At 40.8% G+C, this 11,202-nt stretch overlaps 1 protein-coding gene across 1 annotated transcript; it reads right to left on the reverse strand.

Annotated features, from left to right (window-relative positions):
* Positions 1-4,344: 4,344 nt before the first annotated feature.
* On the reverse strand, positions 4,345-8,877 carry LOC119421309 (5-hydroxytryptamine receptor 3A-like). The gene is made up of 9 exons (XM_037688683.1): positions 8,838-8,877; positions 8,564-8,727; positions 7,181-7,225; positions 6,957-7,066; positions 5,473-5,645; positions 5,236-5,396; positions 4,955-5,165; positions 4,704-4,856; positions 4,345-4,583 (listed from the first exon to the last, which is right to left on the reverse strand). The coding sequence occupies exons 1-9, from the start codon at positions 8,875-8,877 to the stop codon at positions 4,345-4,347; spliced, it is 1,296 nt and encodes a 431-aa protein (XP_037544611.1).
* Positions 8,878-11,202: the final 2,325 nt, after the last annotated feature.

Consider the following 11,202-nt stretch of genomic DNA (forward strand, 5'->3'; position numbering starts at 1 on the left):
TATATATAACTGTTACTATACATTAATTTTTTTTCCCATTCTGTTCATGATAGTTGTTAAAAAAAATCCTTTTACTTTTAATAAAGTAAACAAATATGTTGACTCCATCTTCTCTTATTAAATGAGAATTAAACCTTTTCCCTGCTGCAATCCTGAAAAAAGCCACAAATAGGACAAATGTGACCAGTTCTGCAGATCTGATGCTATTTTGTTTTAAAGCTGTTTTTTATTTTTTTTTTAGATGTTTCAGACTGGTTTTAAACAATGACACAGCACCAAAACACCTTTAGTAAGGGTTTGTAACTATATTCTCTTAGCAAATGACTCCGGTCAGTTTGTGCTCCTTGGACTCCTGGACCTTACCGTTGCTTTTGACACTGTTGGCCACAGTATCCTTATATCGCGGTTAGAACGCTGGGTTGGGATTGCTGGTGCAGCATTAGAGTGGTTTTGTTCTTATCTGAGTGACAGGAGCTTTTGTGTTAATGTTGATAATATTTTATCTGCTTCAGCGACTCTTTTCTGTAGGGTTCCGCAGGGCTCGATTCATGGACCCCTTCTGTTTTCAGTTTCTGCTCCTTTTGAGGTCTATCCTGAGGAAACAGTCTTTTTATTGTTATGCTGATGATTGTCAGATTTATTTGCCCTTAAACCCAATAGTTCATGAACAATTCACCCTCTGTTAAAATGTCTTTATGACATCAAGGCATGGATGGCTTCAAAGTTTTTAAGTTTTAACGATGAGAAAACTGAAGTTATTGTGTTTAGCCCTCTACTGCTGTCTCTGTTCCTGTAAACCATGACTCTCTTCAGCCATATCTTCAGCAGTCCGTTATGAATCTCTGGATGGTTTTAGACTGATTTTAAGTTTAATAAACAGATTAACTCTGTTCTACAAAGAAGTTTCATCCAGTTAAGGCAGATGAAGCTTAAGTCAGTGTTGACCAGATCTGACCCTGAAAAAATAGTCCATGCCTTCATTACAACCCGGCAGGACTACTGTAACACGTTTTATTTTGGGGTCAGTCAGGTCTCCCTTTCAGTTCAGCTCATCCAAAATGCTGCAGCTCCGCTCTTAAATGGAACTCATAGGTTTGATCATATTTCACTAGTTTTGTCCTCCCTTCACTGGCTCCCTGTACGTATCAGAATAGATTTAAATTTTTTCCTGTTGAACTTTAAGTGAATAAATGGTCTTGCACCCTCATATCACTCTGAGCCACTTTAACCATATGTTCCTTCTCGAGTGCTGAGATCATCTGATCAGCTGTTTTTGGTTGTACAAAAAAAACGGTTCAAGCTCAGAGATCGGGATTTTTCAGTTGTGGACCCTAAACTCTGGAACAATCTGCCCCCCCAACATCAGCCAGGACACTTCACTTCCTGTTTTTAAAATCTTTTTAAAAAACATCTGTTTTCTCTTACTTTTGACACAGTGTGATTTGATTTTGGTGTTTTATTGTTTTGTGTTATGTTTTTTTTTTAATGCTTTTAATTATTATTTATTATTATTATTGAAATTACTGCCATTGTTTTTTATTGTTAAGCACGTTGGGAACAGCTGCTGTTTTTAAATGGGCTTTATAAATAAATTTGACTTTTTCTAACAGACACCGATCATCCTAGTTTAAGTTTGTGCTCTGGTTCTGAATACAGTTGGATAGTAATGGAGGTATTTAATTGTATCTCTTTAATAAGTTAAATGCTTTTTTCATAAAGTAGTTGAATGCAGAAAATTAGGCTTAACATTTTGTACAAAATGTGTTTAGTTGAGGTAATATGTAGATGGTACAGTAAAACCTTAAGGAACAAATACATGGGATAATCAAAACTTGATTTTGTACATTCTCCCTCTACTTTCATGCTCTAGTCAGAAATACAAGTTTCTTCTTTATGAAAAAGGCTGTGGAAAAGTAGGGCGTGGAGGGTCCTGCAGCACCCCCTTATGGATGCCAATGAGGACAAGCAGTTAAATAATTATTTGAAAAAATGAACACATATTTAATTAGTGCTGCAATTGTTATAATTTTAACAATAGTTCAATATTTAATATTCAATTCAGTTGATTTATATAGCACCAAGTCCCAACAGAAGTTGTCTCAGGGCATTGAACAAAAACATTCACATACATTCAAAAGCCAATAAATAAAAGTTCTATCTATCTGAGGAAGGCTATACATTTAAGGATGCATAAAATTAGTAAAATCAGGGGCGAGCGCCTGATTCAAATAAATCTAGAACAAATGATGACAAAGTTCACATTGTAGTAGCAGATTTGCATGAAGATGGTGACAATGCAGCATTACCACAACTGCCTCTCTTCTGCATCACACACTGTTCCTGGAGGTATATCGTGTGAAACCGACAGAAAATGTGAAAAGATTGTGAAGAATAGAAGATTATGATGATCGTGAAGTGCAAGAAGCTGCAGCTTCACAACCTGAGGTGGATCGTGATGAATATGAAGAGTTACGATAAATAGCTCTCATGCTTAGGAATGAGATAATCCTGAAGGAATCCAGAACTAGGTCATCTGATGAGTCCAGTTTCGAGGACTTTCACAATCCCCCAAAGTGTCAATTCTTCCTGGCCTATCTTCTCTTTGGTTCACAGTCAGTATCTGAAGTGTGCAACCCAGAAGTTACAAAGACGGGAGATGGAGCATGCCAGTTTCTTGTTGAAAATATGAGTGACAGACAAGTTGAGCACAAATCAAAGACCACATCACAGTTCAAACAAATAGTTCAGACACTCCGGGTTCCCTCTCACCATCCATTCCAGAGTGACGAACTAAAACATTACATGTTACAAATCTCTGAGACAGGAAGTGTTGCAGCAAATGGTAGGGACAGGGGGTTTCTGTTTCCAAATTTCACCAGGAGATATAACCATCTGGTTTGTCATTGATAAAACTGATCTTACAAAAGACACGCCGACTGACCAGAACACCTTCCAAAGGACTGTGGTGGGGCTCAACCAGTGTGAAAAGACTGATGGGCAACCAATCAACACTTCACTTAAAATTCCAGAGATGTCATCCCAGGAACCTCTGTCGTTCATTCTCACACGGAGTGAGAGTTAAGGCAAAGAGTAGAAAGAGGCATGTACTGTCAACATAGGCAGCCAGCCAGTTACTTCTTATATGTCTCAGACAAGTTCAAGTTGCAGGCAGGACAATACTGAAGGAGTTGTACCATTGTTAGAACATCTCCTGCAGACTACAGTACATTATATACTGCACTTATGCTGACCTAGGACATTTCAGTATATGTTGCTGGACTGGAGAGAACTGTCATGACATTGGAGCTGGACCTGTACCAGCAGGCTCTATGGAATTGGACACCAGAACTAGGTCCCCTGCACTGGGACCCTGCATATTGTGCTTGCCCTGCTGCATCGTCTTGGAAAAACAGTGGACGAGAGTGGACTTGATGCTTGTACCATTGAGGCAGGCATATACACATCAGCAAGTCTTTGGAGGATCTTTGGAGGGAAGGCCTACAAAAGAGGTATTGAGTTCCACATTATCACGTACATGACAGGGTTAATGGTGAAGCTCAAGGCCACCGACAGTCTTGCCAATGATGGTATCATGGCAAAGTGTTCTGCTTTATGATAGGCTCTCCATGATCATTCCCCCTGCATGATGGAAAGTTCTACCTGGCACCTCCTGTTATATGATCCTCACTCCTCAGAAATGGCAAAGTTCCTTGATGAGTACCTGGAGCAGATCAACAACCTGCTTCATCTGATAAATGCCTGTCGTTCAGCAGATTGGGAGGTTTCCTGGCAGCTCAAGAGAAAAACACAAGGTTCTTCTTTGCAAGGGATTTGCTGAATTATGCACTGATGAGGACGATGATGTCTACCTACAACAAGGTGATCCTACACCTGAACCTGAACATCAACAGGTTATTGATTGTAGTCAAAAACAAAATTCTAGACAAATATATCATGGCACTTTCAGATGGAAAACGGTGGCAACTTTCATATTTCTGGTGGCCATATTGGATTGTCAACATGGGTACCACTCCATTATCATTTCAATATATACCATGACATTCTTCATGTTCAAAAACATAGGTTTAGACACTAAGTTTATGATTGTGTTTAACTTAGTTAGAAGGTCATTATGTAGCATATTCAACCTGGAGGCAGCCATTTTGAAAAGGGGTTCATAAAACAGGGTTGACGAGTGTAAAAATTGAACAGGCTACTTTGACTCCAACCATGCCAACAAAACAAATAAATGAATTTGGACAACAGAAATGACAAAATTACATATGACACCAGACTAGTAGCAGATCACATGCACAAGATCAAGAATCTAAATGAAGACAAACATTAAACCCAGACTATAAAAATATATGTCACAAAAATGAAGACAGTTAAAAAGTATAAAATGAAGGACAAAATGTCAATTATTTTAGCCAGTTTTCTGAAAAATCCAGGCTGCGTTGTTTCCTTTTCCTGACTTCCAGTCTTCTGCTGAGCCGATTTCAATTCATCCAGGATGGATTTCAGGAGATCAGCGTCACGAGGAGGATTCTTTTCTGATTTGAAGTGCCCGTTCTCTTCAACAGCTGGAGACTCTGCGTCAGAAAGAAAGAAAAACATCTTATTGAGTACATTTTGTATCTAAAATGTAACACAATCTAAAAATGATTTACTTTTGTCATCATGAGTAAATGAGACAAACAAACCTTTGTGAACTTCCAGCTTGATGTTAACATCAGCATCAGCGGAGCGTTCTGTCTTTTTCCCATAAACATCATCCAGATGAATTAAAAAGCTCACCAGCATGGTCTCAAGAACACCGAGCCACACCAAGGTGAACACTGAAACACAGAGCTTGGCTACAATAAAAGCACAGGTGCATCAGAGCTCCGAGGTTTGTTACTGAACCAGCAATAAAGATGTTAAATTGTAAAGATTATTTTTTGTGGATACTCACCAATTATGGGCAGATTGACTTCGGTAGAGGGCAAAATGTCTTTAAGAATCAGCAGTAAAAGGGAGATGGACAGCAGCACTGTCACTTTGAAGTTTAACTTTTCACCTCCGGACTCAGGAATAAAAAAGGTACCCAAGTCCAGCACCAGTAAATACACCAGCGGGAGGATGAAATTGATCACATAAAGCAAAGGCCTCCTCTCAAGTGTAACCTGTAAGAGCAAACCTATCAGATAGATTTAAAGTACAAAGAACGTACTTACTGTACAAATATGTTCTTACCATGAATACAAGTGCGCTATGGCATGTGTGCTCATTGGTGAAATTTGTGCTGACAATTTTTATTTCCTTCAGGTTCCATTCTCCCTGGGTGATCATGTACTGCTCTGACAGTTCCGTCAGGGCCGAATCATTCTGGGCTGAGTCGAGTAACAAAGATTTCACTGTGCAAAGGACAAAAAAGGGTTAAACTTTAACATGTGACAAAATGACACAAGCTGCCGATATTCTGGTGTTTACCGTCAGCGCCCATGGATAAAAATGTAATGTTGCACTTTTGTACATCGAAGGGGAACTTGAAGAGATTAAATTGGCAGGTGAAAGTCAGTAGCTGGCGAGCAAATGTGACTATCAAACCGTTGGGATGCAAGACGGCCCACGGATCTTCAGCGATAAAGCCGCTGTCAGAGGCACTGAGGGGAACACAAGAACAACATTTAGTCTCTGACGTTTACCTTTATTTTGACAGTTCAAACAGGTCAACGATTGGAAGCAACGAGATACAAAACAGCATTTAGACTATCTTCCTTTTTGTTTAGAGCTCCTCAGATTTTAAATGGTGTACAAACAGAACCAAAACTGTTACCGTACTTTCCACTGTGCACGTCACATCAGTCCAAATATGTCTTATAAAGTGGAAAAACCATAAATATGTTGCATCTATTATTCATCACTGCTGACGCGTCGCGTTTGTTGCGCGTCACTGCTGACCACCAAGAAACGTGGGCCGGTGTTGTGCCAACAATCGAATGGCTGCCAAATGGCGGCCGCGGGAGCGTGCACGGGAGGACTTTAACAAGAATTTAACGAGATTAACACTTAAAAACAATTATTTGTTTGCTCGAAATTATAGCAAAAGTGTGTCTCAGTCTAACTTTTCCTTAATAAATGCACTTTGAGGGTAAAATCAGGTACATTTCAAACGCCGATTCACGGCTGCGGGAGCGTGCAGAGGGACGACTCGCTGTGCATTTCTTCGAAATTTAACAAGATAACCACCTAAAAAAATTATTTCTTTGCTCGACATTATAGCAAAGATGTGTCTCAGTTGAACTTTTCCTTAATAAATGCATTTTAATGGTCAAATCAGCTACATTTCGACTGGGCGGCACAGAAAAATGCAGCTGATTTGACGGTTGCTACATGAGCTCCGGAGCAAGATGAACGTGGCTTGGTATGGCAAGCCAAGTGTCTCATTAATAACCACTTTTATCTATTAATGAGACACATGGCTTGCCATATGGCTTGTACACCCTCTAGTGGCTAAAAGTGGTAGTGTTCAATATTTTCTGTGTCAGAATGAATGAAATCGTCAGATCTCAGCCAAAAATTGGGTTATAAATATGGGGAAAAAACATTAAGTCGTTTCGCTGTATATGTCGCAGGCATGTTAATTTATGCAAAAAACTGCGACTTATACAGCAAAAAGTACAGTAAGTGACTTTCAAGTTTTGCATTCTTAGGTAAAATAAGATCTAACAGCTTCTACAACAAAAACATGACATTTATCTTCTAATACATGTATTCTTTTTTTTCCCATCTGTCCTTATTTGTATTTTTTTGTTTTGTTTTATTAAATGCTTAGTTTCTTTTTATTGTTAGTTTTACAGATGGATTTGTGTGCTGTTCCCTGTTTAATTTTCAAAATAAAAGCTTAACTGATCATGGTTTAGTTAGTTTGATTTATTCAGACCTTCCGAGTCTGTAAAGTGATAAACACCTACTCTTCTTCGATGATGACAGCCGGGATCCAAAGCATCGATTTGGGAATAAACAGCTCGTCTATCCCACAGAAGTCAGAAGAATTCCACGTTAGGAAATCATTCGTCCAGTACTGAGAAAAAGAAAAGTTGGCTAATTAAATTATTTTTGATGCAAAATGTAAAAAGGTAGTAAATTTTTGGACAGCGAAACATTTACTAAAACAAAACCGATGTGTCTGTGGTACCTTTGACATCCAGATGTGACTCGTGACCGTTTGAGACTTTTCATCCTGGAAACGTCACATTTACAATTAACTCATTGTATCTCCTTTGAGTGCCAAAACTTAGATTTTTGTATTTAAATAAAGGCACAGGATCTTCATATTTAATGAATATCATATCCCTATGACTAGTGCTGATGTGTCAGCAGTAGCAGGAGGTGGAAAACAGCTATCCTGATGTGCGGTCCCCGTTATATTACAACAGTTTAACTTTGAGAAGAGGTGATGTCAGGAAAAGGGTTAATCCTCGCTTCCAGTGATGTCAGACATTGTTATCGCAAAAAATATGAAATATTAATAACTTTGTGTCAGGAGGGAGCTTTTGCCACAGGTGGAGGAGTTTTAAACATCTGGCCTTTTTGTTGAGTGATGGTAGGATGGAGCAGGAGATGGATGGACGAATTGGAGTTTCATCCTTAGTAATGAGTGTGTTGCTTTGGTCAGTCGTAGTGAAAAAAAAGAGTTGAGTTGAAAGACAAAGCTCTGAATTTACTGGTTCATCTGCATTCCAACCCTCACCTGTGCTCGTGAGGTTTGGATCATGTCTGAAAGAACAAGATCACGGCTACAAGAGGCCGAAACGAGCTTCCTGCGTAGGGCGGTCGAGCCTTAGAGATGGGGTGAGGAGCTCGGTCATCTGGGGGGAGCTCAGAGTGGAGCTGCTGCTCCTTTGCATCAGGAGTCAGTTAAGGTGGTTTGAGAATCTGATCAGGGTGCCTCCTGGACACCTCCCTTTGGAGGTTTTATGAGCATGACCCACTGGGAAGAGACCCCAGGACAGACCCAGAACTCCGCAGGGATTATAAATCCTCTGTTCTGGGAACGCCTTGGGGTTCCCCAGGAGGAACTGGAGAGAGGGAGGTCTGGGTTTTTCTCCTGGACCTGTTGCCTCTGCGACCCGACTAGAGATAAGCAGAAGTCGATGGAGATCATCAATCAGCGAGAGAAAACATTTTTCTTTCTCTCAGTTTTGTGCCTGCTGTTTGTGACGGAGTCATATTAAGGTTGTGCTGAGAAGACGAACACACTTTCCTCAAATCAGATGCAAAATAAGTGAAAATTGCTCACACCTGCTGAACAGGACGACTGCGTGTGGAGCAGAATGCATTTGGTGCTTTTTGCTTTGTGAAAATGATGCGGAGACAGAGCAGCAAATGCAAATAAGCTAAAGGTGGAGCAGAAAAGACATGTTGTACAATCTTAGCAAACCTGCTCAAACATTTTATCACCTCAAAACTAAACCATCCCCTAATAGTACAGTTTAACGGAAAACACGTTTTCTTTTCATGAATCCCCATAATATGAAATAAATGTAATAAAGCTCAGTCCCACACAGAGGACACTTACCAAACCTAAAATGCCGTACACCAACATGTCCAACTTGACCAGTGTGGGCTCGGTCCAGTTCTTTACGGGTCGCATGACTTCTAGAAGTGTATTTGATGAAGTCAAGTTCAGATGATTCAGTAGATCGTAGTATGAGCAGTCTGAAAACTGACTGCTGGAAGCCCCTGCAGAGAGTGAACTCCATCTTTAGACACAGAACCTGATCAAACAAAAGCTTCTATTTAACCTTTTTAATACGTCTTATATGCATTTATAATAAAAATTATTAACTTACCTGTCAAAGCAAGAAACATTAGAGTCCTTAGAGCGGCCATGGCTGTTTGTCTCCAGCTAGATGTGATTAAAGCCTTTATAAACTGCAGCGCTGCTTACAGAAAGACAACGGTTCAAAGGAGACGAGGACTGATTGGATGTTCTCAGAACTTCTTTGTTTTTGTGATCTGCACTGATAAACCGTAAATCAGCCAAACGGTTCAATTGTTGATGAGCAGCTGCAGGAAATGAGTTTCAGTGTGCATGAAGCTCATGTTACCAGTGTCAACAAAACCAACACATCACTGTGGAGGTTTATATATATACATATATATATATATAGTACGTATATTCAAAAATCTTTTGAAATCACAGTGATCGACTTTAAAGATGTTCCAGGCTGTAAAAGCAGACGTATACATTTTTTAAATCTGAGTTTTTCTGAATGACAGCGAGCATATTAAAACATTTCTGATTTCCCAAAATTTCAATTTCTTGTTAAAACTGCAGCGGATTGCTCAGTCTGTCGTATCTGTGCTTTTATCCAGTCATTTTATGGTTTATTTTTGTCTGTTGTGTTTTCCTGTTCAGTTAGATCTTTTGTGGGTTTCATCCATCCATCCATTTTCTTCCGCTTATCCGGGGTGGGGTCGCGAGGGTAGGAACGTAGATCGACTGGTAAATAGAGAACTTCACCATTTGGCTCAGCTCTCTCTTCACCACGACAGACCGGTATAGCGCCCGCTTCACTGCAGACGCTGCACCTATCCACCTATCGATCTCACGCTACATTTTTCCCTTGTTCGTAAACAAGACCCCGAGATACTTGAACTCCTCCACTTGGGGCAGGACCTCCTCCCCGACCCGGAGAGGGCACTCTACCCTTTTCGGGTTCAAGACCATGGCCTCTGATTTGGAGGAACTGATCCTCATCCCGGCCGCATCACACTCGGCTGTGAACCGCTCCAGTGAAAGCTCTAGATCACAACCTGATGAAGCCAACAAGACCACATCATCTGCAAAAAACAGAAAACATTTTTAGAGATGTTCTGGTGCAGAACATCCCCACTAAGTCAGGAGCCAGGCAGAAGTAGAAATCTCACACAAGAAAGGTCCTGGAGAAATGTGGATATCTTAACTGGACCTTCCTGACAGCAAAGAACAAACTCAAAAAGGACTCCAGCCAGTCATCAGGTGAAAAGGAGGAACCCAGACCCAGACCAGTGCAGGAGTTTCAGAGAAACTGAGACGTTTATTTTCTAAACATAACGTCCCAGTGACTTTTCAACTCCAAAATACATTAGGGCAAAGACTGGTTCATCCCAAAGATCCAGATCAGTCTTACATCGGGGAAACTAAACAGCCACTGCCCAACTCATCCATCCATCCATCCATTATCTTTACCCGCTTATTCCATTTTGGGTCACGGGGGTCGCTGGTGCCCATGTCCAGCAATCACTATGCGAGGGGCGCGGTACACCCTGGACGGGTCGCAAGTCCATCACAGGGCCACACAGAGACAAACGAGACAAACAACCAGTCACTCTCTCACTCACACCTAGGGACAATTTAGAGTTACCAATCAGCCTAACATGCATGTTTTTGGTCTGTGGGAGGAAACCGGAGTACCCGGAGAAAACCCGCGCATGCACGGAGAGAACATGCAAACTCCACCCAGAAAGGCCCCTGGCCCGGGGTTTGAACCAAGGACCTGCTCGCTGAGAGGCAGCAGCTCTACCAGTTGCGCCACCGTGCTGCCCTCATTCATTCATTCAACCTTTATTTAGACGGGTTAATCCCATTGAGCCTCGGGGACACATTTACAAGAGACCTGAAGGAACCCAAAAGGATGGCCCAGCACAGGAGATCAACATCATCAGGACAGGACTCTCTGGTCTACACTCATCTCCAGGTCAGAGGTCACTCTTTCAGGGATGAAGATGTTCACATCCTTGAAAGAGGAATGATGGTTTGAGAGAGGAGTGAAGGAAGCCATCTTTGTGCAGAAAAACTGTCCATCATTAAACAGGGGCGGAGCCTCCGTATTCAACTGCCCCCCTCTTACAATGCTGTTATTGTTAGTATGACTCAGCCTCCTGTGAATAGCAAGCAGCCATCAGGGTGCTAATGACCCATTAGGCTCCTTTATCACATGAACTAGTTCTGGATGTCAACAACAAACTGGTTGATCCACTATGAGAAGGAGTTATTTATAAAATTGAGTTTATTGCAGCTCTTCAGACTCAAGCAGTATTTTGGATAAAAGACTAAACGTTTCAACGATTTTTTAATTTTATTTTATTTATCCATCCAGAGGACCCGACTTAACTTTGTTAGATTCTGGTGCAAATACAAGTTTAAGCATGAATCTTTCATTAGAATGAAAA

The sequence above is a fragment of the Nematolebias whitei genome, chromosome 15, assembly GCF_014905685.2.
Source record: "Nematolebias whitei isolate Nwh7 chromosome 15, NemWhi1, whole genome shotgun sequence".
NCBI lineage: Eukaryota > Metazoa > Chordata > Actinopteri > Cyprinodontiformes > Rivulidae > Nematolebias > Nematolebias whitei.

Excerpts from the sequence above, each read along its gene's own strand:
- LOC119421309 (XM_037688683.1), bottom strand. The coding sequence starts at position 8,877 with ATGGCCGCTCTAAGGACTCTAATGTTTCTTGCTTTGACAG. Across the intron at positions 7,226-8,563 it reads TGTACGGCATTTTAGGTTTG|GATGAAAAGTCTCAAACGGT; the intron begins GTAAGTGTCCTC and ends TGACGTTTCCAG. Across the intron at positions 7,067-7,180 it reads GTCACATCTGGATGTCAAAG|TACTGGACGAATGATTTCCT; the intron begins GTACCACAGACA and ends TCTTTTTCTCAG.